The sequence below is a fragment of the Nomascus leucogenys genome, chromosome 11 (assembly GCF_006542625.1).
Source record: "Nomascus leucogenys isolate Asia chromosome 11, Asia_NLE_v1, whole genome shotgun sequence".
Lineage (NCBI taxonomy): Eukaryota > Metazoa > Chordata > Mammalia > Primates > Hylobatidae > Nomascus > Nomascus leucogenys.
The window spans coordinates 55545769-55572745 of NC_044391.1; the positions used below are offsets into that span (position 1 = coordinate 55545769).

Sequence of the window (26977 nt, forward strand, 5' to 3'; positions counted from 1 at the left end):
TCAGGTGTCAGCATAGATCCCATCCAAGAATCCTTTCCTGACTTCAGGTCTAGAGCAGCTGCTTTTCCCAGATATATCTGCACCATTCTGTGAGGTATGGAGATTAATCACCTAGCTTCTAGACTAGAAGTAGGCTGGCTGGGTTCAAGTCCCAGCTCTCTCCCTTTTCTGGTTGTGTGAACTTGGACAAGTTATTAAACCTCTTTATACCTCGGATTCCTCACCTGTAAGATGGGGATAAATATATATATATATATATATATATATATATATATATATATATAGAGAGAGAGAGAGAGAGAGAGAGAGAGAGAGAGAGAGAGAGCAAGAGAGGGCATCTTGCTTTGTCGCCCAGGTTGAAGTACAGTGGCGAGATCTCGGCTCACTGCAACCTCCACCTCCCAGGTTCAAGCAATTCTCCTATCCTCAGCCGCCCGAATAGCTGGGATTACGGGCACACGCCACCACGCCTGGCTAATTTTTGTATTTTTAGTAGAGACGGGGTTTCACCATGTTGGCCAGGCTGGTCTTGAACTCCTGACCTCAAGTGATCCACCCGCCTCGCCTCCCAAAGTGCTGGGATTACAGGCGTGAGCCACTGTGCCTGGCCAAGGATAACAATATTGTACCTATTTCATAAGGTTATGAAGATTAAATGTCTGAAAAACTATTCTAAATGCATTAGTTATTACTGTTACCCCAACTTGCAACGCTCACCTTGGGAGACCAGAGAGAGCAAGAACTTTTTCACCGAAGTATTTCTTAGCAGCTTTGAATAAAGAATGAATGAGCCCTGCTAAGTGAACTTGATTAGAGTTGGGTGGGGGAAAGAAAACAGTGTATTTGTATATATGAGGGGTTATTGGTATCTGCCAAATACAGGGAATTGGAGTCAGGAACATTTGAGACAGAAAGGATTTCTATTTCCTGATAGCCTCCTCAGTTTCCAAGACTAAACTTAATCCAATAAGTGGACAAGACTGCCATCTGATGGTAGAATCTGGAATATCAGCTCCTCAGAGGTGGAACTAAAAGCACGGCTTAAGGGTTTTATTTTTGCATACGTTGTACATTTTCATTTTAGACTTTTAGTTCGAAAAGTTCCATATCATAATGCATTAAGCCTTGTCCTTTCTCCAGCGCCTCCTAGATCTTGCCTCTTTCCTTGAGTTCCCTCAGGTTTGGTCCTGTTGGGATCCCCTGAGTTTCAGGAATTAACCCCTGGGAGCTTCAGAACTCCAGCTGCCCCAGACTCCCTAAAAATGGGGCACTGGTGGCTTTACGGAAAATAAGTTCGGGGGGATCTGGACATTAGATCTTTTCTTATCCTAGTACATGCTAAGGTTTGGGGCCCCGCCCACTGTCCTAGTCTCCCTGGCAACTGTCTTCCTGCCAAGGGTGCCCCTCTCCCAGAGTTACCCAGGCAACCTTCAGGCCCGCCTTCTTCAAGGTCCTGACTGGTTCATAGCAAATATGGGTCGCAGCCTAAGGGAGGCATTTAGGCTTAAAATGTATGAGCTGCCAGGAGAGAAGGAGGCTGTGTTCCGGGGGAGGGTATGAGGTTTCAGGACCTGCTAGAGAGAGAGGTACTTGGGTAGATGGTCTGCTAAGTCCTCAGGAAGAGCTGCAGCTCCCTAGAGCCTGTCACGGGGCTCTGAGGCCAGAGTTGCCTGGACCATGATCAGAAGTGCTGCTGCCAGAACAGGGGAACCATTGTAAGGGAACCCTGTAAGGGGGGGACTCCTGCCACCCTGCACCTTCACCACAATGGTCACCTCCACACCCAAACTGCCTTGTCTATCAGAGCTAGGCTCAGTGGGGAGTAGCTATTTTTCTCCCCTCCCTGGGGAGGATCCCTACTCCTATGTCTTCTTCCTTTTTTCTCCTAAAGTTTCTATTTTGAGGGTCAGTGGACTCATTATTTGGCACTGCAGGGCTTTCTAAGGAGGGGAGGGGCTACATCTTGTTGAGATGTAGCAGAGGGGAGAGGCTTACTCCCTGGCTCTCCTGCTCTCCCTGCATGTGCCTCTGGGGGAGTGGGGAGGCTATTCTGGGCTAGGGGTGGTGTGTTAGTAGAGTGGACCCCTTCCAGTCTTCTGCCCACAAATCCTGCAGCTCCAGAGAGGATGTCACTGTAATTACTGTCCTCTCCCACACCACATTCTAAACCCTATAATTATCTTGCTGGGATCACTTGGCAGTCTTGTTAACCTCTTTAGCCCCAAGGCCCTCTAAGAGAAGTTGAGAGTTGGGAGAAGGGGGCCAAAGAGTTTGCGTTTGGGGTAGGGGGCAGTGTGGCAGGATACAACTGGGGGACTCCAAGAATCATTTGGGGTTATGTCTTCCTTTGCCTCTGGCCTCCCTCCTGCTCATCCCCAATCTGTCCCCTCTCTCCTCATGGCAGGCCAGCTCTACAACTCCACTGGGTGCCAGCTGCTTCTTATCTTCATTCTTGGTCTCCCTGGGGTCCCCACCTCTTCCCTGAGTTCTCACCTACTGCTCCCTCTCTGGGCCCATGGTGGGTCCTCATTGCATGCCCTGTTTCTGGCAGTGGCCAATGCTGCCAGCAGGAGGCACCACTATTGCAGCTGCTGCTCCAGGAAAAGAACGGGTCTGAGTGCAATGTCAGCTTCTCCAAGGACCTTAAAACGCTGGCAGATGGGCTGATCCAGGAGGCAACAAAGCAGTACCTGGGCTGCCAGGTGAGGGAGCTGTTGGGAAGCAGTGGGGAACTGCAGGAGTGTTCAGAGGGAATTCCCTCTCCAGAGGGAATGAAGGAGAAAGCAGAGGGTAGTGAAGGTCAAACTTGTCAGATGAGGGGCATGTGTGTGTGTGTGAACGGTGAGGGTGTGAGGACGACCAGAGGGTCTGGCTGGGATCTGGGAATGGGAGCCTGAAATTGGTGAGGGCAGGAGAAACTGGTCTGGGATCTACCGAGGGTTGCCAGCACTCCTGACCCCTAGTTCCCTGGGCTGCAAGACCACATCCATGGGGAATAACCCAACAAGTTTGAGAACAGCCTGGGTAAGTCTGCCACAGGCCGTTCTTCTTTGGCAGGTATCTCAGGTCCTTTGCTGCCCCACTGCATCTCCCAGCCTGTGCTAGGCAGCTTCCAGAACCCAGGAGTTCTCTTTGTCATAGCCCTCTCACCACACTGTATTTTTTGTCTGTGCCTATAAGGTTGTAAGCACCCTGAAGGCAGGGATATGTCTTACTTATCTCCATGTTTAGGCTCCCCATACATGGATGAATACATGAATGAATTTTTCCTGAGCCCCTGCCTAGGCCTCTTGGCCTTTTAGTCCCAAGGAACAGAAACCTGAGATAACCACCCAGCCCCAGCATCACCTCTTTGTCATTTCTCCTATGTTCATCTCTGTTCCATCCTAGGAAAAACTTTAGTTGTGAGGCTCTGTGACTCTCGGGTAGATACCTCTGTGCTCCTGTGCCTGGTTCTGGGCCAGAACCACACAGCAGCTAACATCCTGGCCAAGGGAGTGCATAAACAAGACATGAACCTGGACGAGGCTCCCAAGCAGCATAGGCTGGAGCTGTTCATCCTGCCCACTCACCAGCTGGGCGTTTGGATGGACCTCCAATGTTGTTAATGACGGCACTGGCTGGGAAGAGACTGGGACAGGAGTGACAACGAGGGGCCAGAGGTCAGGGACTAGGGGCCCAAGAAATGGGGAAAGGAATTGAGGCGGGCCTTGAGGACAGATCCTGGTGGGGGGTGGGGCTGGAGTGTGGGGTTGCGAGAGGAGCTAGACCTTGGGGCTTGAATTGGGGGGGTCTAGGCGAAGGCCAAGGCCAAGGTGAGTGTGAGGGGCAGAAGGAGGCTGGATTGTCCCTCCCACCCTTACCTTGGGTACGTCAGTTGGGGTGGGGTATCCAGATATTTCTCAAAGCAAAATCATTTTAATTCCCATGAGTCTAAAAACAGGGTATGATAAAGCCTTATCATTCTTTTTTGTTTGTTTTTTGAGGTCCTTGGAGAATGACCTCAAAATGCTGGCAGATGGGCTGATCCAGGAGTGTTGCTCTGTTGCTCAGGCTGGAGTGCAGTGGCATGGTGTCAGCTCACTGCAGCCTCTGTCTCCCAGTTTCAAGCAATCTTCCTGCCTCAGCCTCCCGAGTAGCTAGGACTACAGGCACATGCCACCATGCCCAGCTAATTTTTTTTGTATTTTTAGTAGAGACAGGGTTTCGCCAGGTTGGCCAGGCTGGTCTTGAACTCCTGACGTCAGGTGATCCACCCGCCTCGGCCTCCCAAAGTGTTGGGATTACAGGTGTGAACCACTGCGCCCGACTGTTTTTGTTTTTATAGAGATGGGGTTTCACCGTCTTGCCCAGGCTGATCTTGAACTCCTGGGCTCCTACCTCAGCCTCTCCAAAGTGTTGGGATTACAGGTGTGAACCACCACTTCCAGCCAAGCCTTACCATTCCTTTTTTTTTTTTTTTTGAGACGGAGTTTCTCTCTTGTTGCTCAGGCTGCAGTGCAATGGCACCATCTTGGCTCACGGCAACCTATGTCTCCCGGGTTCAAGTGATTCTCCTGCTTCAGCCTCCCCAGTAGCTGGGATTACAGGCATGTGCCACCACACCCAGCTAATTTGTATTTTTAGTAGAGATGGGGGGGTCTCTCCATGTTGGTCAGGCTGGTCTCGAACTCCTGACCTCAGGTGATCCACCCGCCTCAGCCTCCCAAAGTGCTGTTATTACAGGCGTGAGCCACTGTGCCCAGCCACCATTTTTTTTGTTATTTTTTTATTTTTTTCAGATGGAGTCTTGCTCTGTCACCCAGGCTGGAGTGCAGTGCTGCGATCTCACTGCAACCTCCACCTCCCAGGTTCAAGCAATTCTCCTGCCTCAGCCTCCCAAGTAGCTGGGACTACAGGTGCATGCCACCACGCCCGGCTAATTTTTTGTATTTTAGTAGAGATGGGATTTCACTGTGTTGCCCAGGCTGGTCTCGAACTCCTGAGCCCAGGCTATCCATCCACCTCAGCCTCCCAAAGTGCTAGAATCACAGGCATGAGCCACTGCGCTCGGCCTGGCCACCATTCTTAAAGTAATAAAACCAATTCCCTTAATTTATTCTGTGATCTTCACAACTGCCCTGTGAGGTGGGGAAGGGAGTTGTTTTCCTCCTACTCAACTGGGAGAAAGCTGAGGCTCAGGGAGAGAGGTCACCCCATTCGTGAGCAGCAGAACCAAGTCTCACACCAGGGCTTCTGGCCTCAGAGAGCTTCTTGCTGGCGGCAGGTGTGACAGCACTGGAGTGGTACATCAAGACCCTGGCAGGGTGTGGTGGTTCACGCCTGTAATCCCAGCACTTTGGGAGGCCGAGGCAGGTGGATCACTTGAGGTCAGGAGTTCAAGACCAGCCTTACCAACATGGTGAAACCCCGTCTCTACTAAAAATACAAAAAGTTAGCCAGCATGGTGGTGGGCACCTGTAATCCCAGCTACTCAGGAGGCTGAGGCAAGAGAATCGCTTGAACCCAGGAGGCAAAGGTTGCAGTGAGCTGAGATCGCGCCATTGCACTCCAGCCTGGGCAACAAGAGCGAACCTCTGTTGGGAAAAAAAAAAAAAAAAGAATTAAAAAAATTAGCTAGGTGTGGTGGCAGGCTACAGCCTGTAATCCCAGCTACTTGGGAGGCTGAGGCAGGAGAATCACTTGAAACTGGTAGGTGGAGGTTTTGGGGAGCCGAGTGCCACTGCACTTCAGCCTGGGTGACAGAGTGAGACTTCGTCTCTAAAAAAAATAAAAGACCCAGATTCTTACCTGCAGGTTGACCTGTTGACCCTGAGTGAGTGGCTTTACCTCTCTGAGCCCCACTTTCCTGGAAGTGAGATATAAAGGGACTTTGGCAATATGTTCTTCTGGGTACCATGGTAACGTAGTCTTGCCAATTATGAAGGGTGTGACCTCCCCCAAAAAGTTAGAGCAGAGATGGCCATCCAGTGACTAGAGACTTTTTTTTTTTTTTTTTTTTTTGAGACAGAGTCTCACTCTGTTGCCCAAGCTGGAGTGCAGTGGCATGATCTTGACTCACTGCAACCTCGGCCTCCCAGGTTCAAGCAATTTTCCTGCCTCAGCCTCCTGAGTAGCTGGGATTATAGGCATGCACCACCACACCCGGCTAATTTTTTTTTTTTTTTTTTGAGACAGAGTCTCACTCTGTTGCCCAGGCTGGAGTGCAGTGGCGTGTTCTCAGCTCACTGCAACCTCTGCCTCCTGGGGTTAGAGTGATTCTCCTGCCTCAGCCTCCTGAGTAGCTGGGATTACAGGTGTACGCCACAATGCCTGGCTAATTTTTGCATTTTTTAGTAGAGACGGGGTTTCACCATGTTGGTCAGGCTGGTCTCGAACTTCTGACCTCGTGATCCGCCTGCCTTGGCCTCCCAAAGTGCTGGGATTACAGGCATGAGCCACCGCCCTGGCCACACCTGGCTAATTTTTGTATATGTAGTAGAGATGGGGTTTCACTGTGTTGTCCAGGCTGGTCTCAAACTCTTGACCTCAGGTGATCCACCCGCCTCGGCCTCCCAAAGTGCTAGGATTATAGGTGTGAGCCACCGCGCCCGGCCTGGAGACTCCTTTGTGTTCCTCAGTCTCCACCAACCGGTAAGGACATAGCGGTGATGTCGCCGTGGAGCCCGTGTACAGTATTCCCCTGGAGGCTGCACTCACTGCTGGTGCTGGGGCGTATAACTTAGTCTCTGGAGAGCCCCGTGGGGTGGTCTATGAGCTTTTCTGCCAGCAGGACCTGCAAACGCGCAGGTGCAGCCCCTTCTTCACCCTGCGATCTGAGAGATGCCATCAAGCACCGTGCCTCTCTCCTTATCCAAAGCTGAGGCTCTGGACTTAAATTTCAGGCCCCCATTTCAGACCCAACCTCTGGACCTTGAATTTTTTTTTTTTTGAGATGGAGTCTTGCTCTGTCTCCCAGGCTGGAGTGCAGTGGCGCGATATCAGCTCACTGCAAGCTCCGCCTCCCAGGTTCACGCCTTTCTCCTGCCTCAGCCTCCTGAGTAGCTGGGACTACAGGCGCCCGCCACCACGCCCGGCTAATTTTTTGTATTATTAGTAGAGACGGGGTTTCACCGTGTTAGCCAGGATGGTCTCGATCTCCTGATCTCGTGATCCGCCCGCCTCGGCCTCCCAAAGTGCTGGGATTACAGGCTTGAGCCACCGTGCCTGGCCATGGGACCTTGAATTTTATTCACCACTCTCCTTACCCTCCCAGTGGGGAGATGGCTTTGATGATGCATCCTTGTTTCCTTCTTCCCTCCCATCCCTATCTCTTCCTCTTCCCTCTCCCCACTCCTCTCTTACACCTATTTTTCAAAAATTAAAGAAAATGTTTTTTAAACCGAAGCCCAAGAAGCATTGATCCTTCATGTATTTTTGCCTCCCCTTCCCCCATCCTTCCCCATGCCTCCCACCCTCCTCTGTGTCTCCCACTTTCCCATTTTTCCTCACCCCTCTCCCAACCCTCCTCAACTCTTCTTTTCCCTTGATTCTGGATCCCTTCTTTCTTCCTCACCTTCCTCATATCCCCTCACCCTTTCCTGTGCTTAGATGCAGGTTACAAGCTGCTGTGCATGGCACTGGGTCTGGCTGATGCCTACATGCTCTCAGAAGGCTGCACCTTTGCTTGAGACATCTGTGGACCCCATGCTGTGTCGCTGGGCCTAGGTGGAGGCGTGGTGGAGCTGGAGGGCAACCTGGCTTTGCTTGGTGTGGAGGGAGAAGGGTCCCCACCTCAGCGCACCTACCACCAGCTGGTGCCAGGCAACTAAGGGGCAGCAGCCTGGGCCAGCCGGGACTGTTTGGTGGCATATCTGGATGTCAGGCACTTGGAGCAGGTGCTGGGGGATCTGAAGGATGTGAAGGGCCAGGTCTGAGATCAGCCACTTCCCACTAAGAGGCCCCTCTATCCTGCACCCCAGCAAACACATGGGGCTCTGTGTCACCTTTCCAGGCTGTAGAAGTGGGCCATTCTTTGTGTATGTGTGTAGTAAAATATATATAACATACAATTCAGGGACATTGAGTACATACACATTGTGCAACCATCAGCACCATCCATCTGCACAACACTTTCATCTTTCTTTCTTTTTCTTTGAGACAGAGTCTCACTCTGTTGCCCAGGCTGGAGTGCAATGGCACAATATTGGCTCTACTAAAAATACAAAATTACACAGGCGTGGCGGCGCATGCCTGTAATCCCAGCTACTCAGGAGGCTGAGGCAGGAGAATCTCTTGAACCCGGGAGGCAGAGGTTGCGGTGAGTTGTGCCACTGCACTCCAGCCTGGGCAACAAGAGCAAAACTCCATCTCAAAACAAAAACAAAAACAAAAAACCGAGATGTTTATAGTTAAGGAAACAAATTAATAATAATAATAAAAAAGATAATACTGATTCTTACAAAATATAGTAATTAAGAAAATCCTTTATCACAAACCCTTGTAGCAGAGCACATCTCTCCATATATACAAGCATTATACCTAGGGTGAATGTGTTCCTCCTCTTACTTTTTTTTTTTTTTTGAGACAGAGTTTCGCTGGGCACGGTGGCTCATGCCTGTAATCCCACCACTTTGGAAGGCCGAGGGGGTGGATCACGAGGTCAAGAGATGGAGACCATCCTGGCCAATATGGTGAAACCCCATCTCTACTAAAAATACAAAAATTAGCTGGGCGTAGTGGTGTGTGCCTGTAGTCCCAGCTACTCGGGAGGCTGAGGCAGGAGAATCACTTGAACACGGGAGGCAGAGGTTGCAGTGAGCCAAGATCACGACACTGCACTCCACCCTGGTGACAGAGCGAGACTCCGTCTCAAAAAAAAAAAAAAAAGAGATGGAGTTTCACTCTTGTCGCCCAGGATGGCGTGCAGCAACATGATCTCTGCTCACTGCAACCTCTGCCTCCTGGGTTCAAGCGAATTCTCCTGCCTCAGCCTCCTGAGTAGCTGGGACTACAGGCACCCACCACTATGCCCAGCTACTTTTTGTATTTTTAGTAGAGTCGGAGTTTCACCGTGTTGGCCAGGCTGGACTCGAACTCCTGACCTCAGGTGATCTATCTGCCTAGGCCTCCCAAAGTGCTGGGATTACAGGCGTGGTGAGCCACCGTGCCTGGCCCCTCCTCTTACTTTCAGGAACATGCTACTCTGTCTATGGAGCAGCTATTCTTTCACCACTTTACTTTCTTAATAAACTTGCTTATACTTTGCACTGCGACTAGCCCTGAATTCTTTCTTGCATGAGATCCAAGAACCCTCTCTTGTGGTCTGGATTGGGACCCCTTTCCTGTAACAAATGCATTGGCTGCCGGGCGCGGTGGCTCATGCCTGTAATCCTAGCACTTTGGGAGGCAGAGGCAGGAGGATCACGAGGTCAGGAGATCGAGACCATCCTGGCTAACACAGTGAAACCCCGTCTCTACTAAAAATACAAAAAATTAGCCGGGTGTGGTGGCGGGCGCCTGTAGTCCCAGCTACTTGGGAGGCTGAGGCAGGAGAATGGCGTGAACCCGGGAGGCGGAGCTTGCAGTGAGCCGAGATTGCGCCACTGCACTCCAGCCTGGGCGACAGAGCGAGACTCCATCTCAAAAAAAAAAAAAAAAAAAAAAATGCATTGGCTGAGATGAGAATAAAGAAAAAAAAGAGGAAAAACTAGAGTAACTTCTCTACATAATCATATCATTATATGACCGTTTTGTTAATCATGATAACAGTTAACAAAATAATTTTCTCATGTCTAATTCTCAGTCCATATTTGTATGTCCCAAAATGTCTTTCACAGCTGGTTTGTTCAACCAGTCAATGAAGGACCAAACATTGCAGTTGGTTGTTATGTATCTAAAGTCTCTCAATCTTGATCTTCAGACCACCTTCAACCCATCTCACCACATCCTTCCCAAGCCCTTTGAGCCAGCCAACCCCAACCTGCCACGTACTTTAAAAAAATGCTCCTTTTTTTCCCCACAGTCAACTGCTTCTCTGTCCCTGGAGCTCTTCCCTTTATTCTGCAAGGTCACCTTGAGCACATCCTTCTGCTCCGTGAAATCCATTCTCCTCTCCCTTTCCCTCCCTCTGAGCTTAACCAGCTGCCACCGCAGGCTTCTGCCTTTCTTCACAGGGTGGCCAGAACTTGGTTCTGCCTGCTAGCAGAGAGCAGGGCCGCTGTCTTCCTCTCCTTGCAGCCCCTGAGCCTAGCACATGCCTGGCATCTAGTGGCAGCACAATAAGGAACCTGATGAATACTCCTTTCTTCAGCTCTCCGCTCCTCCTCCACAGCCTGCCAGCCATGGTCAGGAAGAGCAAGGTCCGGAATGGGCTTGGTGTGTCCCGCGGGAAGGCCGTGATCCTGGAAGGTGCTTCTCAGCCCAACCCGGATCTCCTTCCTTTAGCTCTAGAGACTTCTTTCCTTCTTTGTGTACACACATACACCAAGACTCAGGAAGTGGTTCTTGAGGCAGGACCTTAAGAGCCCAAGGAGTGGGGCCGAGGCTGGAGGTGTGGGGGTGTGACGGCCTGTCCTACTCTCCGGCCTGTTCAGATCAGCTTCTTCTGGGGACCACCCCTGGCACACAAGGGAGGGAGGCAGCTTGATCCCTCTAGCCCGCTTCCAGCCCTCACCTGGCTTTGTCTTCTGGGATAAGACGGGGAAATCCAGAGGATGTAAGCCTCTCCTGCCTTCGTGTCTTCCCCCAAGCCCTCGCTATCACAGACGGATGTAGGAGCTGTCCGGGAGGTTGGAAGCACAGACCTTGTCAATCCTCCCCTAGAGGGCGGGACCCGACGCGGACGTGTCTTGATTGACTGGGTAGCGTGGCTTCGGGGAAGGGCTTCCTCCCCTTTTCTCAGACTAGGAGCCCTGGAAAATGGAGAAGCTGTGCTAATAGAGGGGGGCCAGAAATCCCCACTCTAGCATGCTCTAGAATGTTGGGAGACACCCAGGATGTGAGGCCAGGGACTTTCTGGAAGTGTTTGTTCTGGCCCCACCCGACCCCAGGCAGTCCCCAGCTGTCTGCACAGTCGGATGGGGAGGGGGCTTGCACAGAGTTGGAGCCAGAGGAGAGAGCTGGGCTACGGTAGGATGGGGAAACCTCACAGACCACATTGTCGCCCGGCCTCAGCTCTCCGCCCCGGCGCTCAGAGGGTAACTCTCACCCACCTCGTCCGCTTCTCTGAACCAGAGTGACCCAGGCAGCGCTCCGCCCCGCTCTCCTACCCCGAGTTGGCACGGAGGTATAGCGCCAGAGGGGGGCCCCAGGCGCCCCGAGGTCTTGCCCTTACGGCTTTCCCTTTGCGGGGGTGGGCGCCTTCTTCCGGGTAGGGGCCACGTGGCCCTGGCCAGGCGGGGGGCTCGGCCCACCCCGCGCTGGGCCCAGTGACTCAGGCCGCAGCTGTTACCGCGTCACATGAGGGAGGCCGGCGGCCACTCGGCGGGGGAGGGGACCGTGGCTGGAGCCCGGGGCGGGGCCGCGCGGCAGGCGGGGCGGGAGCTGGGGGGCGCAGCTAGAGAGCCCCGGAGCCGCGGCGGGAGAGGAGCGCGCAGCCTTGGGAAGCCCAGGTGAGGCCGCGGGGACCCGGCGGACTTCGGCGCGGGCTGGGAGAGACCACCGGCAGTCCCTTCCTCCAGGGCTCTCCCCAGGCCCGCGGAGACTCGCCCGGCGCTCTCTAGCCGCCTTCGAGCAACTTTGCTTCGAAGTTCCCTGGGCTCGGGCAGGGTGTGGCGGGGGTGCTGGCTGCACTTTTTTTTTTTTGGTGGGCGGGGAGGTCAGAGCCCAGGGGAAAGGGGCTGGGGCGGGGGTCGGGGTTGGACTGAAGACCGTTTCTCCAGGCTGGGTGTTGGGTGGGGAGAGGGTGTTTGACGCCCGGAGACTGGCGGGCCGAGGGTCGGCGTCAGGCTCAAGGCCCTGCCGGCGCCCTTGGATCTGTCCTGGGCCCCAGAGGCGGCGGGGCGGGGTCCGGGCTTCGCGGCCGTCGCCCCCACCCCTCTCCTGCGGGTAAAGAGGGGGCTGGGAGACGTGGATCCGACCGCGGGTTTCCGGGTGGGAGGGGCCGGGAATCGGGGCCGTGCAGGGAAGCCCTCGAGGGCCGGCCGGGAGCCCGGAAACCGAGGTCCCCCTTCGGCCAGTTTTAATCCCCCGCCCTCCCCTCTGCCCCAGGCCCGGCAGCCATGGCGGTGGAAGGAGGAATGAAATGTGTGAAGTTCTTGCTCTACGTCCTCCTGCTGGCCTTTTGCGTGAGTGGCGAGGGGTCCTGGGGGGCGCGCCGGCAGGGTGCGGGGAGACCTGGCTCCACAATGGTGAGGGCTGAGGGAATGAGAATTAAGGCAGCTGGAGACCAGATGTGGAAAGAAAGCCAGGGAAAGACAGAGCGGCCACTCCCTCCTCCAGTTTTCCTGGACACCTGAGGCTTGTTTCCACCGAGAATGGCCATCCTGGGTGTGCAGCAACCCCTACCCCCATCCCTCCTGGCCCTTCCTGTCTGGTGACCCAACCACTTGTGATATGGGGCAGTGGGGCAACCAGCCAACCGCCTGATGCTATCGCCACGGGGCTTCCCTTCGCTCTCCCTTCTCCCGTCTCTTCCTCCCCAACCCTCTCATGCCTCTCCAGTCCCTCTCCCCCTTTCCCTCTTCCCAGCCCTTGGGGGTGAGGAAGGGCTCTGCCGACTTCAATTTGCTCCTGCCCTGGGCTCCTGGCTTGAGAGGCTACTGTTTGTCTAGGGACGGGCACATCACTCTTGCCCCCTTTTCCTCTTCCCTTCTCCTGGCCTAACTGGCCAGAGGAACCTGAGTCACAGCTGATGCGCGCGTGGGATGTGCACTGGAGGATAGTGAGGGGGCAGTTCTGAGAGAGAATTGAGCTGGGAGCCCTGGAGGCTGTAGAAAGCCTGTGTCAGAAATACGTGCCTTGGGGTCAAGGCTTTCTGAGAGGTCTTTGAATTTGGTCACGTCCCTGATTAAAGAGCCGGGAGGGGATCAGGGGAGGTAGGGGCAGGCAAGGATGGGTCATCCCCCTTCCCCACAGCCAAAGAAATTCCCTGGAGGTGTGAGAATCTCTCTTCCGGATGGGGTCAAGTCTGTGTCCTCCACCATGGAGGGCCACTGTGTTGTGGATCTGGCCTAATCCTCACCTGATTTCCTCTTAGGCCTGTGCAGTGGGACTGATTGCCGTGGGTGTCGGGGCACAGCTTGTCCTGAGTCAGACCATAATCCAGGGGGCTACCCCTGGCTCTCTGTTGCCAGTGGTCATCATCGCAGTGGGTGTCTTCCTCTTCCTGGTGGCTTTTGTGGGCTGCTGCGGGGCCTGCAAGGAGAACTATTGTCTTATGATCACGGTGAGTGGGGGGCGGGACCAACATGGGTGGTCTGGGACTGCCAGAGCAGCTTGGTTCAGGCTCAGGAAGGTGGGTGAGGTGGGTGGGTGAGGAAGACCTTTGTGAGTGTCCAGGGACCAGCTGTGCCAGAACGGGCCCCTGTAATGCATAGACTCCAAACTTGACTCCCGTCCCTTGCTCCTGCAGTTTGCCATCTTCCTGTCTCTTATCATGTTGGTGGAGGTGGCTGCAGCCATTGCTGGCTATGTGTTTAGAGATAAGGTAAGCAGGGAATAATGGGAAGGGCCTGCCTCAGCCGGGTCTGGGACCCAGGTGCTTGAATTCTGACGGCAACAGTGCTCCTCCGTACTCTCAGGTGATGTCAGAGTTTAATAACAACTTCCGGCAGCAGATGGAGAATTACCCGAAAAACAACCACACTGCTTCGATCCTGGACAGGATGCAGGCAGATGTGAGTGGGGTTGTTGGGAGCAGCGGTGGTGGGAATAGAGAATTCTCATCTCCAAGGCTGGGTGTGGTGGCTCATGCCTGTAATCTCAGCACTTGTGGAGGCCGAGGTGGGCAGATCACCTGAGGTCAGAAGTTCAAGACTAGCCTGGCCAACATGGCGAAACCCCCGTCTCTACTAAAAATACGAAAATTAGCCAGGTGTGGTGGCGAGTGCCTGTAATCCCAGCTACTCAGGAGGGTGAGGCAGGAGAATCGCTTGAACCTGGGAGGTAGAGGTTGCAGCGAGCTGAGATCGAGCCACCGCTGGGCACTTGTCTGGGCAACAGAGCAAGTCTCTGTCTCAAAGAAAAAAAAAAAGAAGAATTCTCATCTCCATATTGAAGGTGAAGGTTCACTTAACAACCTTCTTCTCCATATTTCTTCCCTCCCCCAGTTTAAGTGCTGTGGGGCTGCTAACTACACAGATTGGGAGAAAATCCCTTCCATGTCGAAGAACCGAGTCCCCGACTCCTGCTGCGTTAATGTTACTGTGGGCTGTGGGATTAATTTCAACGAGAAGGCGATCCATAAGGAGGTAGGGAGGAGACTGTGTATGGGACTTGGGAAACCTGGGAAATGTTTTAGAAGGCAGGAGACCCAGGATGGAGGTGGACAGGGTCAGGGATGGGGAGGGGATCTGGAAATGCTAAGGGTGGAGCGAAACGTACAGGGGCAGGGAAGAGACTGATGGACCAGGGGAGGGGGTTGGGGTGGGAAGTTTGTGATGGTGCTTTTGTCCTTTGTGCCTGCCACCCTTCAGGGCTGTGTGGAGAAGATTGGGGGCTGGCTGAGGAAAAATGTGCTGGTGGTGGCTGCAGCAGCCCTTGGAATTGCTTTTGTCGAGGTAAGAGATAACCCTGAGCAGGGGCTGGGACTCTGTCCAGGGTGCCTGGAGGGAAGGGGCCGAGGGGAGGAGGGTGCTGAGCAGGAGGTACTGGCCTGGGAGTGTGTGTTTGGGGTCTCTTCCATGGGTCTGGGGTAGCTAGCCCTTCTGACTCCTCTCCACCCCCGTCCCCATCTTTCCTTCTAGGTTTTGGGAATTGTCTTTGCCTGCTGCCTCGTGAAGAGTATCAGAAGTGGCTATGAGGTGATGTAGGGGTCTGGTCTCCTCAGCCTCCTCATCTGGGGGAGTGGAATAGTATCCTCCAGGTTTTTCAAGTAAACGGATTATTTTTTCAGACCAAAAAGAGAGATGGTCTGAGTTTGTCTTAGAGTGATGCTTGATTCCTTCCTTTCCTTACCCATGTTCTCTGTCCTCTGGAACCTTACTGCATGTGTACTTCGAGAAGGTCTATTTTGGGGGGTGTTTGGGAAAGGAGGACTTTGCTGAAGGTGTTGGTTGGGCAGGCAGTGGGAGAAGTGAGGATCCAGAGACTGTGGTGCTTTCTGCCCCCTAGTCTTATGCTGCCAGGCTCACTACTAACATTCATGAAGCCATCAGCTGCATAAGTCAAAGCAGCTCCCCAGAAAGGTCCCACCTGGGAGAGCCCAGCCCACATCTGCCTTGGACATCTTCCTGGCCTTCTGTGCACCGCTAAGGGCCCAGCACCTCCCTTCCTGGCCAATCATCCAGCTCCTTTCAAAGTGTGATAAGTCGCCTTGACACCTGTGTGGCCAGTGTCCTTAGCAGGAGAATTTATCTGAATATTGCCTTTTCTTCCATGGAAGCCACCCAGCCTGGCCCCGAACCCTCTTCATCACCTGCTCTTCTCCCCCAAGAAATATAAAGACTATTCCCAGTACAGACACTGAATTGCAACCTTACTCCCCTTCAGAAAATAAGGGAAACGTATCAAAGTGCCCTCTGATGGCCACTCCTTGAGGTGCAGCTGTAGATGTGAGGCAGTTCCCTGGCGCCCCACTGTGGGTGCTAGCTGTTTTGCAGGCACTGAACAGGCCAGAGACCGTGAGCATGTTGGTTTGGAGTAGTTGGCACTTAAATGGGGTCAGCCTTCCACTGGGCACATTTCTGCCCACCTTCTTTTTATTTTTTAAACAATACACTCTTGTTAGTGCTTATTTTGTGGCAGGCACCAGGCAGTACCAGGGTGGGGGCAGAAATAAATCAAAGTCCTTGTCCTTGAAAAACAATCTGTTGCTGGAAGGCTGGATTCAGTAGACTGCTTGGGCAGGCTTGGGAAGGACCCAGGTGAGCACAGCATCCACCAGGCTGGCTGGCAGGTAGGAGGCAGGCAGCCAGAGCAGCTTGGCATCCCAGCCTGGGCTGTAGCGGGTTCGGGGGTGTCGAGCAGTCAGGGCATGCTCCAGGCATCGGCTCACCTTGGTTAGGTCCGGGTCACAGATCAGGTTCATGATGCGCTGTTGCATTTTCAGGTCTGCAGCCCCATAGGTGGTTGCAATCAGTTTCCCTTCCTCACTCCAGCTCATCTTAGGTACTGTCTTCTGGGGCCCTGGGCTTGTCACCCTCAGTCTTCTCCTCAGTGTGGGGAGTGGGCAGGTTCCACATGGCCTGGGCACCCTTGTGACATCTTGTTCACCCTCAACCCTGCCCTGGGTGCCCCACCCGCCTCCCAGCAGGCTTATGCAGGACTGGCCTTTCTGGTACTCGTTTCCCTTCATGTGCCCCTGTGTAGGCCTGGCTACTCACACTTGGTGAGGAAGGCCCCCCCATAGTGGGCCTGTGTGGCAGGAGGTAGCCGTGCCCAGCAGGCCTGCAGGGTTTTCTCCAGACTCTCCAGGTTGGTCACAGGGGTTCGAAAGAAGCCAGGCTCCACGATGGAGACTCGTATCCCAAAATGAGCTACATCCCGCCTAGAGTGGGAGAGAGGGAAGTTGCTGGGTTCTTGCCCTATAGGGAGGGGACTTTGAGGGACATGGGTTGGGGAGCTGAGAAAGTTACCACAGAACAGGGACAAGAGTTTTGACGGAGATGCCTACTGCCCCGGGACAAGGGTCAAGTGGGGTAGAGGGAGGAAAGTATTTTTGAGGTTTGTTTTCTTTGATCTAGAGCAGGGGTCAGCACATTTTTTTCTTAAAGGGCCAGAGAGTTAATATTTTAAGCATGGCAGGCCAAGAAACAAAATTAATGATATTATCAGGTACTTATATAACAGTTTACAATGTAACCATTTAAAAATAAAAAAACCATTATCAGCTGGTAGGCAGCTGGCCAGATCTGGCTTGAGTACTGAGTTTGCCGATTCCTGACCTAGAGGAACCCCATTCACTTGCTCCCAAAACACAGGGTTGAGCCCTGAGTGCTGGGTATTGAAGAGTATAGTCTCATATTTGCTGGAGGGTAAGCTGATGGGGAAAGTGGGGATACATCCCACTGCCCTGGCACAGATGTAGAAATCCAAGTATAAGTAAGGAGCAGGAGGGGAGGGGAGAAAAAAAAAAATCCAAGTATAAAGTATGTGTTCCAGTATGCAGTGGCTCACGCCTATAATCCCAACACTTTAGGAGGCCCAGACGGAAGCATCGCTTGAAGCCGGGAGTTTGAGACAAGTCTGGTCACCACAGCAAGACCCCATCTGTAAAAAATACTAGTCAGGCATGCTGGCACGCGCCTGTGGTCTCAGCTACTCAGGAGGCTGAGGCGGATATCACTTGAGCTGCTTGAGCCTAGGAGTTTGAAGCTCAGTGGGCCGTGACTGTACCACTGCACTCCATCCTGGGTGAGAGCAAGGCCTTGTCTCAAAACTAAGAAAAAAATATGTGTTCCATGATGCTGCCTGGAAAATTAAGGCTGAGAGACAGGGACAAAGGGAGACATTGAGGTTATTTGCTGAGTGATGGTGACAAAGGCAGGCTTCCTTAGAAGGTAGACTAAACTTAGGTGCCTTGTACTTCTGCTAAGAACTCAGGCCTTGGGCCGTGTGGTGGCTCACGCCCATAATCCCAGCACTTTGGGAGGCTGGGACGGGTGGATCACCTGAGGTCAGGAGTTCAAAACCAGCCTGGCCAACATGGTGTAACCCTATCTCTACTAAAAATACAAAAAAATTAGCTGGGAGTGGTGGCACGTGCCTGTAATCCCAGCTAATCGGGAGGCTGAGGCAGGACAATCACATGAACCTGAGAGGCAGGGGTTGCAGTGAGCTGAGATCTCGCCATTGCACTCCAGCCTAGGCAACAAGAGCAAAACGCTTAAAAAACAACAACAACAACAAAAAAAACTCAGGCCCTACTCCCGTTGTCCTCATCATGTCTCCTTTGTGCTCCCATGGAACTTTGAACCTTATTGTTTAAAGATGAGAGGCAAGGCCGGGTGTGGTGGCTCACACCTGTAATCCCAGCACTTTGGGGAGGCTGAGGTGGGTGGATCACGAGGTCAGGAGTTTGAGACCAACCTGGCCAACATAGTGAAGCCCTGTCTCTACTAATAATACAAAAATTAGCCAGGCATGGTGGCGTGTGCCTGTAGTCCCAGCTACCCGGGAGGCTGAGGCAGGAGAATCACTTGAACCCGGGAGGCGGAAGTTGTGGTGAGCCGAGATCGCGCCACTGCACTCCAGCCTGGCGACAGAGCAAGACTCCGTCTCAAAAAAGCAAAAAACAAACGCATTAAAAATGGGTAAAGAGAAGTAATCTACTTATGGTCACAAAGCTTACATAAGGGTGGGGTTTGAACCCATGAAGTCTAGCCCTTAACTGTCTCTTCTTAACTATTCCAATGTGCTGTATCTTAACCATCTCTGCTGGCCTATGTTTGTTGAGTGGGCTGCTCTTAGTCCTGGAACCCAGAGCCCTGTACCCCTCACCTCAGGCTGTCAGAGAAGGCCTCCAGGCCAAATTTGGAGACACAGTAGCCCCCACCATTGGCTGCCAGGCGACCCAGGACGCTGGTGATGTTGATCACCCGGCCCCGGGCTTGCTGCAGCAGAGGCAGCAAGGCAAGGGTGACCCCGATGGGACCCATTGTGTTCACATTCAGCACCCGCTGGAAATCATCCCGAGTCAGCCATGGTGTGGGTCCGATGATACCAGCCACACCAGCATTATTCACCAGACCAAAAAGCCCTGTGGGGAGATGAGAAGGATGCTGGAGGTAGGTGAGGCATTCCCACAGCCCCTTCTTCTTCCTGGGAGCAACTGAAAACTCCTCCTCAAACTGTCCCTTTAGCTTACCACAGCCCTTGCAGGTGACTCCTGGGGTCACTGTGGGGATCAGGACACCCCACACCATATTCCTGGTGGTCTACCATACTTACCTGCTTCCTTAACGTGCATCTCCACCCACTTGGCTGCCTGCTGGACGCTCTGGGGATCAGTGATATCCAGCAGGGTGGTGTGGAGGCGGGAGGAGGCCACCCGCTGCAGGTCCTCGGCCCCGGAGGGGGTCAGGCAGCTGGCCAGGACTCGGAAGCCTCTCTGGTCCAGCTGCAGTGCCAGAAGGCGCCCAAAGCCTGAGTCACAGCCGGTGATGAAGACAAAGGCATCGCTGGCGGGCAGGCTCTGCCGGTCCCTGAGCAACCACAGCACTGCCCAGAGTAAGGCACCCAGCAGCAGAGGCAGCCACATAGCTGGAGCCCAAGTGACCTACAGGTGGCAGCCTAGGCTGGGCAGAAAAACTTGTCCAGTTTACTGCAGCCCTCAAGCCCTTTCCCCTAATACCTTCCCTAGCTGGAAGCATCTGGTGTGAGCATATTGAGAAATTATCTGGTTGGCAGATAATTGGCCAACCATGGCTCATCTGTGCAAAGCAAAGATGTGGGCAGACCCTGTATTTGTGGCTAACTTAAGTAAAACCACATGAGCCAGATCCTGTGTACAGATCTGCTGTATGGAGCAGAGGCATCTTTTTTTTTTTTTTTTTTGAGATGGAGTCTCACTCTGTTGCCCAGATGGAGTGCAGCAGAGGCATCTTCTTGCTTGCCTCACACCTTCTCTCCTTCTAAACCAGGGACACTGAATCTTCTATATGCAACCTGGGTCTTGTGTTTGGAATGATGTATAGGGCCAAGAACCCTGCATTTAGTCCTGGTGGCCTCAGGTTTGCTGTGTGATGCTGAGCATCTCACTCTCTCTCTGAACCTATTTTCTCATCTACCAAGTGGGGCTAAGACCCCACCACGTCCACCTCAGAGCTGTGGAGGATCTGAGGGGACCTAAGGGGATAATGTGTGAGGAAGCATGTTAAAAGCTGAGTTTTGAGTTGGCAATACATGTAATATCTGGCTAGTCTTCTCATAGTTCCCCCAGCTCCCAGTATCCACTTACCTCCTGTGGAGAAAGCTGGCAGGTACTACAGCGCCCGAAGCTGATTCTTTTGCTTTTGTTTAAGAGACTGCTCCCAGTTTTCCCAGCCTCCCACACTAACTACTGCTAAGGCCAAAGTCCGGAGTGGGTGGACTTGGATGCCAAGCGTATTAAGTGTATGTGTGACGGTGGGGAAAGGACTGAGGAGGAGGAGGAGCCAGGGAGGCTGGAGTTTGCCTGGCTGAAGCCGGGACTTGGCAGAGGCCAGATTTGCCTAGGCTTCCCCCACCCCTTGGCTGTCTTTCTCAGCCTGGGTTCCTGACCATCTATGTCATGGTCTCTGAGGAGGAGGGAGCTGTCAAGGATGGCAGCTGCACTGCTCTGTTGGTAATGGTTACTGGACCTGTCATTCCTCCCCCTTCTCAGCCCTGAAGTGCCCCCAGGAATTAATCTCCCACCTGGCTCAGACTCATGACACTGCTTAGTGTTAGCCTAGGAGAGGCCATGAGCACGTGGAGAGGCAGAAAGCCAGAGCTGGGGACCAGGCCTGTACCTTGCTTTGTTTCTCTTCTGTAGGAAACAAGTCCTGAATTAGGAAGCTTGGGGCAGGGCTACTAGGACCTTCTCTCAGGAGGCATGGGAACTCCCACCCTCTGCTTGCCTAACAGACACCTGCACAAGGGCCATGAAGGAGAAGAGAGTTGGGACAGTAAGAGGAAGCTAGTTCCACTGTCTACCCAAAAGGTACCCATCCCTCAGGGAAACCACCTTTGAACCTTCCACTCCCACCCCCGACACTGGAGCTAGTAGCTCTTTGAAACACACCACAGAGAAATGGAGGCTTGTGTTTTATTCGAGGCTTGTCAGCTTCCCTCCTTCCCCCTGTGGGTGAGGTAGGAGGGATAGGGTTGGGGGAGGGAACAGGGGCTAGGAAGGGGCAGACTGCAGCTGCCCTTTGTAGACATATTCCAGTGCAGTGGCAATGGTGCGCATGTCCAGCTCGATGCTCCGAGCCCAGTTCTCCACATCCCCAATTTCCTGGGAAGAAGAGGTGGGAGCCCAGGAATCAGAATGGGTAGAGTATGGCTTCCAGTCTGGGGAATACGTTTTATTCATCTCCTGGAAAAGGCTTTACTTGGACCCACCAACTGCTTTTCTTTCTTCCTCTACCTTTTCTGACACTGGGGCTATAGATGGGGTTTCTGGGACCACCCTACTTCCTCCTTAACCTAAACCTGAGGTAACCTGACTGGAGGCAGCCAATGGGGGCCCAGGATTGGGGTGGTGAGGTAGGGAGTATGGCCCACCTTGAGTGCCTGGTTGAAGTTCTCCACCATTCCGATCCACTGGCCTGTCTGCTTGGCAAATTGGGCAGCCTGGACCTGTAGGGTCTTCACCTCATGGTCCAGCTTTCTCTGGTTCATGTAGGCCTGGGCCACACTGGGGGGTTGGAGGAGGGAGGAGATCAGCTCACCCAGCTAGCTGGGGGTGGTCTCCGGGACTAATATTCCATTGCAGCAGTGGGAGTTCAGCCAAGAATCAGGGCTCATAATTTTGGCCATTTTTGGATGTGATGCAAATGACTACCAGTACATGCAAATAAACCCAGCTCCTTCCTCTCACTCCCAGGATTCCCAGGAGAGCCAAGCTCGGAGCTGACTAGAAACATACCAGCTCCAAACCCCAAAAAGGAGTTCCTGCAGCTGAGTGGGGGAAGGGAGGGAAAACCTGGGGTGATATCCCTGAGGAAAAAGCTGGGAGGGAAAAAGGGGCATGGAAAAACTGGGAAAATCCAGCAGGAGGAACACATCTGGCAGTGATTGGAAGCTTAGGGATCTATGCAAGAAGTTGGAGAGGGAAATTGGGCCCCTCCCTGAAGCTGGGTTAGGATGGGAGCACAAACCCCCTCCCCAGGAACCCTGGGTCAAAAGAGGGTATCCCAGGGGTTTCTTCTCAGCTCTCAGTTGCTCTCTCAAGCCTTCGCCTTCGCCCACACAGATCAAGGAACACACACACACACATACACACACACATGCTCCCTCCCTTCTGCCTTACACACTAGTTTTTCTTTTCAATCGAGGTATGGGCTGTGGTTACCATTACTACCATGGGGTTGGTGTCTCCAACCTTCTGCCAGTGTTTTTTGCCCTCCCCAACCCCCGCAATAATTGTCCTCCTTTATTGGCTGTTGAATTTTTCACTTCCCACCCCAAAGCTCTAGTCAGCCAGGAGATTCCACATCCGGTGCCCCTACCCACTGGAATGTGTGGGGGCTGGAGCGGGGGAAGGGGTTAGTGGGGGCTGAGGGAGTGGGCAGGACACCTGACGGGGGGCAAGATAGACTGAGCCTTTGTTTTCCTTTCCGGGGAATGAGAGGAGCCGTGGGCAGCAACACAAAACCCTTTCTAATCTGGCTTTGGCTTAGCTGCCCTCTAAGCTGAAAGTGGGGTGGCATCTAGCAAAGGAAAAGAAGAGGGAGAAGCCTGGGCCAATCTCATAAATGATGGGCACAGCAGAGCCCAGGAGGTGCGAATGTGGGAGGGAGGAAATGGGAGGGCAGACCCTGTTCCCTCTTTTTGGGAGACAGCTGGGTCACTGTCAAGGGTGGGATAGGAACTGAAAGACTCCCCTGAGAATTCCTGAACTCCTGGCTTTCCCCATTGACCACCTGCTTCTATATTCACACTGAGTAAAGAGAGCTGCCTGGAGAGAAGGGAGATCAGAGGCCCCAACCACAACTTTCTTTTTCTCAACCTTCCCCCAAGATGAGTAATGAAGATGACCCCAGCCCCTGCATGGCTCACTTGGATGACTCAGTCTCTGGATTCACACCAAGCTGTTCTACTTGACCTGGGGTGGAAGGTACCATACTGCCTTTCTTCCAACAGGCAGACTAGCAAATCATCATCTCTGCACGCTTCTGGGTCACTCAGGGTCAAGAGACAATGTTCTTTGCTTTTTCCCAAGTCTTTGGCTGTTACTGGCATTCTCGTTTAGGGCTGGGGCAGGGTGTGGTCCCTAGAGACCCAGTAGGAAGGTAAGAGACAGCCTGGCTCTGCCATAGCTCCTGGAACAAGTTCTACTCTCACCACCACCAGATGTGCCATCTCTTTCCTGCCAGCTGCTCTCCAGGCTTGCCAGAGGGTGGGAGGCAGGGAAGGAGGGGGTGGTAAGCTTTAATGAAGGAGGGTGCTCTCCTTCCTGCTGAAGTGACAGCTGGACTTGGAAGGGTGAAGGGAGGTGGGCAGATGGCATCAAGTTGTAAATCCCAGGGAAGTTAATGTGGGGAAGGGGAAATCTGGCTACTTCTCTAACCACTGCAGCTGTTCCTCCCTTGCCCAGTGCTAGGACTCAAGAGTTGACTCACGTTGCTCTACAAAGAGCTGGGAGGGGCGGGGTAGGATAGGGGAATTAGTGGAACATCCCACCCCTTCAACAGCGGTCTGAGGGCCAGACTGGCCAGTGCCTAAACTTGGGCGGCATAGGGAAGGAGGAAACTGGTGTTGATAAGAGGTTCATACCCCACATTGAGGTGATCCACCAAAGCTTCTGTCAGGCAGGTCGCTGCAGTGATAGCCTCTCGCCTCCTCTTCTCTGGGGAGAGGGGGAAAAGGAATTGGAGGGGAGACTTGGTTTTTTGAGGGGTAGTGTTAAAGGTTCCCTACCCATCCATTACTATTCTGCTAGTTGCCGAAATTTCTTAACTAATCTCCGAATGCTGAAAAGGACCTTGCAAAACAGCGCAACCTCTTTCATTTTAGAGATGAGGAAACTGGTACCCTGGGAGGGAAATGGACTCACTCAGGGACGCCAGGAAGTCAGCGGCAGCGCCCAGGACTCCTGACGCCCAGGCACTCTTTCTCCACTACTTGGCCGAAGAATCGGTAACTCCGAGATTGCCAGCCCGGACTCAGGAAACAAGTGCCCCACCTCCGTTCCGGTGGTTTCAGGCCTCCAAGAAGCCCATCTCTGGGGGGTTCCCCACACCCTCCTCCCTCCAGAGTCGCTCCTTCCCACCGCCAAGGACGAGAGGCTCCCAGGGCCAATAGGCAGGGCGCTCCGGGGCAGGGGCGGGGCTGAGGTGCGGCAGGGCAGGGGTTGGGGGCGTTGCGGAGGGGACCGGAGTATTGCCCAAGGGACCGGAGCCAGTTGGCAAGGGAAAGTAGTTTCAAAAAAAGCCGCCCTGAAATTGCCTCTTCCCCATGCCCGTTGCCCGCTAGCTGGAGTCTTTCCCTGGATATGGGTAGTTACTCGAGATCCAGGCTCCGGGCTGAAGCTAGGCCGCGGCCGGAGAGAAAACGGCCGACAGGATATTTGGCTCACCCTGCAGCTCCTTGCGTTCATTCTGCTTGGCCTGGTGTTCTTTTAGGAGGCGGGACAGCATGGTCACGTCGGGCTGGGGGCTGGGTAAGCCGGGCCCCCTCCGGCTCCGGAAGCTGGAACGCTCACCTCGGCTCCCCGGGGCCATGTCACGTGACCGCTGTGTCACGTGAGGTTGGGAACCGCCCTTTTGAGACGTTGGGTGAAGATCTTGGCGGGGAAGAGAGGTAGAGGGTTGCGGAGGGCAGGTGAAGTGTTCTTTATTGGGAGCTTAGTTTTTGGTGAGTGTTGGAAGAAGTATTTTTTTAATACTTATATTGCCAAGCCAGTTTTTAAATATTTCCTGTGGATCTCAGGCTTCGAGGGCTGGTGGTGTCAGGCCGTCTATCACCGTTTGGTTGAGGGAGCAGAAGCTCCCTGGACTCATTTAAATTATTCTTCTTCCCTTTTCTTACCTCCTGGCAGTGCTAGCTGGTTCTCAGTTGATTCCCAGTTCCTTCCCTCAAGGAGAGAATGCTTTTCTGTCTCTCGCAACCCTCTTTCTTCTCACTACCCCACTGAAGTCTCTCAGCTCTGGGTGATCATTGTAGAGAAGCATTTTAGTCACCTCAGACAGCCTCCTAGGGAGCTTGGCTAACTTGGCGGGCTGTGTGAATGTAGAATTTCATCTCTGTCCTTTTGTGGTCAGGAATGCGAACCCATTTCAGTCTTAGCAGAAGCATAAGTGCTGTGCCAAAGTAAAACGTAATTTATATAGCACTAAAAAGAAATGCTTCCGGGATTAACTCCAGCGAGAACAATTATAAACATCATGAGCATATTCTTGCTACTGGTACAATCTCGGTGCCCCTTGCACTAACATGTTGGGTGACTTTGGGCAAGTTGCTCACCATTCCAGGTTCTAGTTTTCTCTTTAGTAAAACTAGGAGAAGGGATTGGATTAAATCGGTGGTTCTCAACCCTGGCTAAGCATTAGAATCTAAACATTAGAATCACAGAAATCACAAGGCTTGTGAAAATGCCTTGATTAGCCGGGTGCGGTGGCTCACGCCCGTAATCCCAGCACTTTGGGAGGCCGAGGCGGGCGGATTACGAGGTCAGGAGTTTGAGACCAGGCTGACCAACATGGTGAAACCTTGTCTCTACTAAAAATACAAGATTTAGCCAGGCGTGGTGGCGCACGCCTGTAATCCCAGCTACTCAGGAGGCCGAGGCAGGAGAATCGCTTGAACCTGGGAGGCAGAGGTTGCAGTGAGCCGAGATCACGCCACTGCACTCCAGTCTGGGCGACAGAGTGGGACTCTATCTCAAAAAAAAAAAAGCCTTGATTCCAGACTAATTAAATAGAATCTAAGGAGTGAAGACCAAGCATCAGTATATATATATGTACGTGTATATATGTATATATAGTATATATGTATACATATCTATATATGTGTATATATATGTATATATAAAATTATTATTATTATTTTTTGAGACAGAGTCTCGCTCTGTCACCTAGGCTGGAGTGCAGTGGCGTGATCTCAGCTGACTGCAACCTCCACCTCCCGGGTTCAAGCGATTCTCCTGCCTCAGCCTCCTGAGTAGCTGGGATTACAGGCGTGTGCCACCACACCTGGCTAATTTTTGTATTTTTAGTAGAGACAGGGTTTCACCATGTTGGTCAGACTGGTCTTGAACTCCTGACCTCAGGTAATCTGCCCGCCTTGGCCTCCCAAAGTGCTGGGATTACAGGTATGAGCCACCGTGCCCGGCCTCATCAGTATATTTTAAAAGCTGTTCTGGTGATTCTAATGTGTATCCAGGGTTGAGACTCACTGGGCTAAACCGTATCTAAAACTATTTCCAACTTTGGCATTCTCTCATTTTGTGATTCATTGGCATAGTTGAAGTTGACATCATTATATTTACTTGCAGGGGGAGGAGAAATGGGTGCTGGTTGAGTTAGAAGAAAACATTCTTGAATTTTCTGAGTAAGATTTGAGAATTACTGATCAATGATTCATTCAGCTATTTGCAGAATAGCATCCCAAATCCCGGGAGATGTGCAACTGTCAAAGGATTAGTGAGGAGAAGCACATGAAATGCTTAAGTGGCAGCATAAAGGAAAACATTTTAAGTGCCAAAATAAAAATTCTAATAAAAACGTTAGATACTGTGTGTATGTGTCTAAATTATATGCGTACTGTACCTTCTTTTTAAACATTTCTTTTTTTTTTTTTTTTTGAGACAGAGTCTCGCTCTGTTACCCAGGCTGGAGTGCAGTGGCGCAATCTCGGCTCACTGCAAGCTCCACCTCCCGGGTTCACTCCATTCTCCTGCCTCAGCCTTTCCGAGTAGCTGGGACTACAGGCGCCCGCCACCACGCCCGGCTAATTTTTTTGTATTTTTAGTAGAGACGGGGTTTCACCGTGGTCTTGATCTCCTGACCTCGTGATCCGCCCGCCTCGGCCTCCCAAAGTGCTGGGATTACAAGCGTGAGCCACCGCGCCCGGCCCTAAACATTTCTTAGTACTCATCATAGTCAAGCACTTTACATGTATTCATTTAATCCCTAGAATAGTTCTGTGAAATATTATTATGAGTATCCCAAATTTGCAGATGAAGAATCTGAGGTACAAGGCAGTTAAGTAATAG

The 26977-nt window shown here is 52.7% G+C and overlaps 3 protein-coding genes and 1 long non-coding RNA gene across 4 annotated transcripts; 1 reads left to right on the top strand and 3 right to left on the bottom strand.

The window, feature by feature from the left end:
• Positions 1-9694: 9694 nt before the first annotated feature.
• LOC115837256 lies at positions 9695-11444 on the bottom strand. The gene is made up of 2 exons (XR_004032297.1): positions 11193-11444; positions 9695-10892 (listed from the first exon to the last, which is right to left on the bottom strand). It is a non-coding gene; the product is annotated as an uncharacterized LOC115837256 (long non-coding RNA).
• Positions 11333-15064, top strand: CD63 (CD63 molecule). Its single transcript, XM_030822491.1, has 8 exons — positions 11333-11591; positions 12190-12266; positions 13178-13366; positions 13553-13627; positions 13722-13817; positions 14250-14390; positions 14616-14699; positions 14886-15064. Exons 2-8 carry the CDS (start codon positions 12201-12203, stop codon positions 14949-14951), a joined length of 717 nt encoding a protein of 238 aa, XP_030678351.1. The 5' UTR covers positions 11333-11591; positions 12190-12200; the 3' UTR covers positions 14952-15064.
• A 732-nt stretch (positions 15065-15796) lies between these two features.
• RDH5 (retinol dehydrogenase 5) lies at positions 15797-19361 on the bottom strand. Its single transcript, XM_030822492.1, has 4 exons — positions 19030-19361; positions 18580-18838; positions 16464-16627; positions 15797-16191 (listed from the first exon to the last, which is right to left on the bottom strand). Exons 1-4 carry the CDS (start codon positions 19337-19339, stop codon positions 15968-15970), a joined length of 957 nt encoding a protein of 318 aa, XP_030678352.1. The 5' UTR covers positions 19340-19361; the 3' UTR covers positions 15797-15967.
• Positions 19362-20846: 1485 nt separating this feature from the next.
• Positions 20847-24507, bottom strand: BLOC1S1 (biogenesis of lysosomal organelles complex 1 subunit 1). The gene is made up of 4 exons (XM_003252856.4): positions 24341-24507; positions 23539-23611; positions 21325-21457; positions 20847-21055 (listed from the first exon to the last, which is right to left on the bottom strand). The coding sequence occupies exons 1-4, from the start codon at positions 24483-24485 to the stop codon at positions 20945-20947; spliced, it is 462 nt and encodes a 153-aa protein (XP_003252904.2). The 5' UTR covers positions 24486-24507; the 3' UTR covers positions 20847-20944.
• Positions 24508-26977: the final 2470 nt, after the last annotated feature.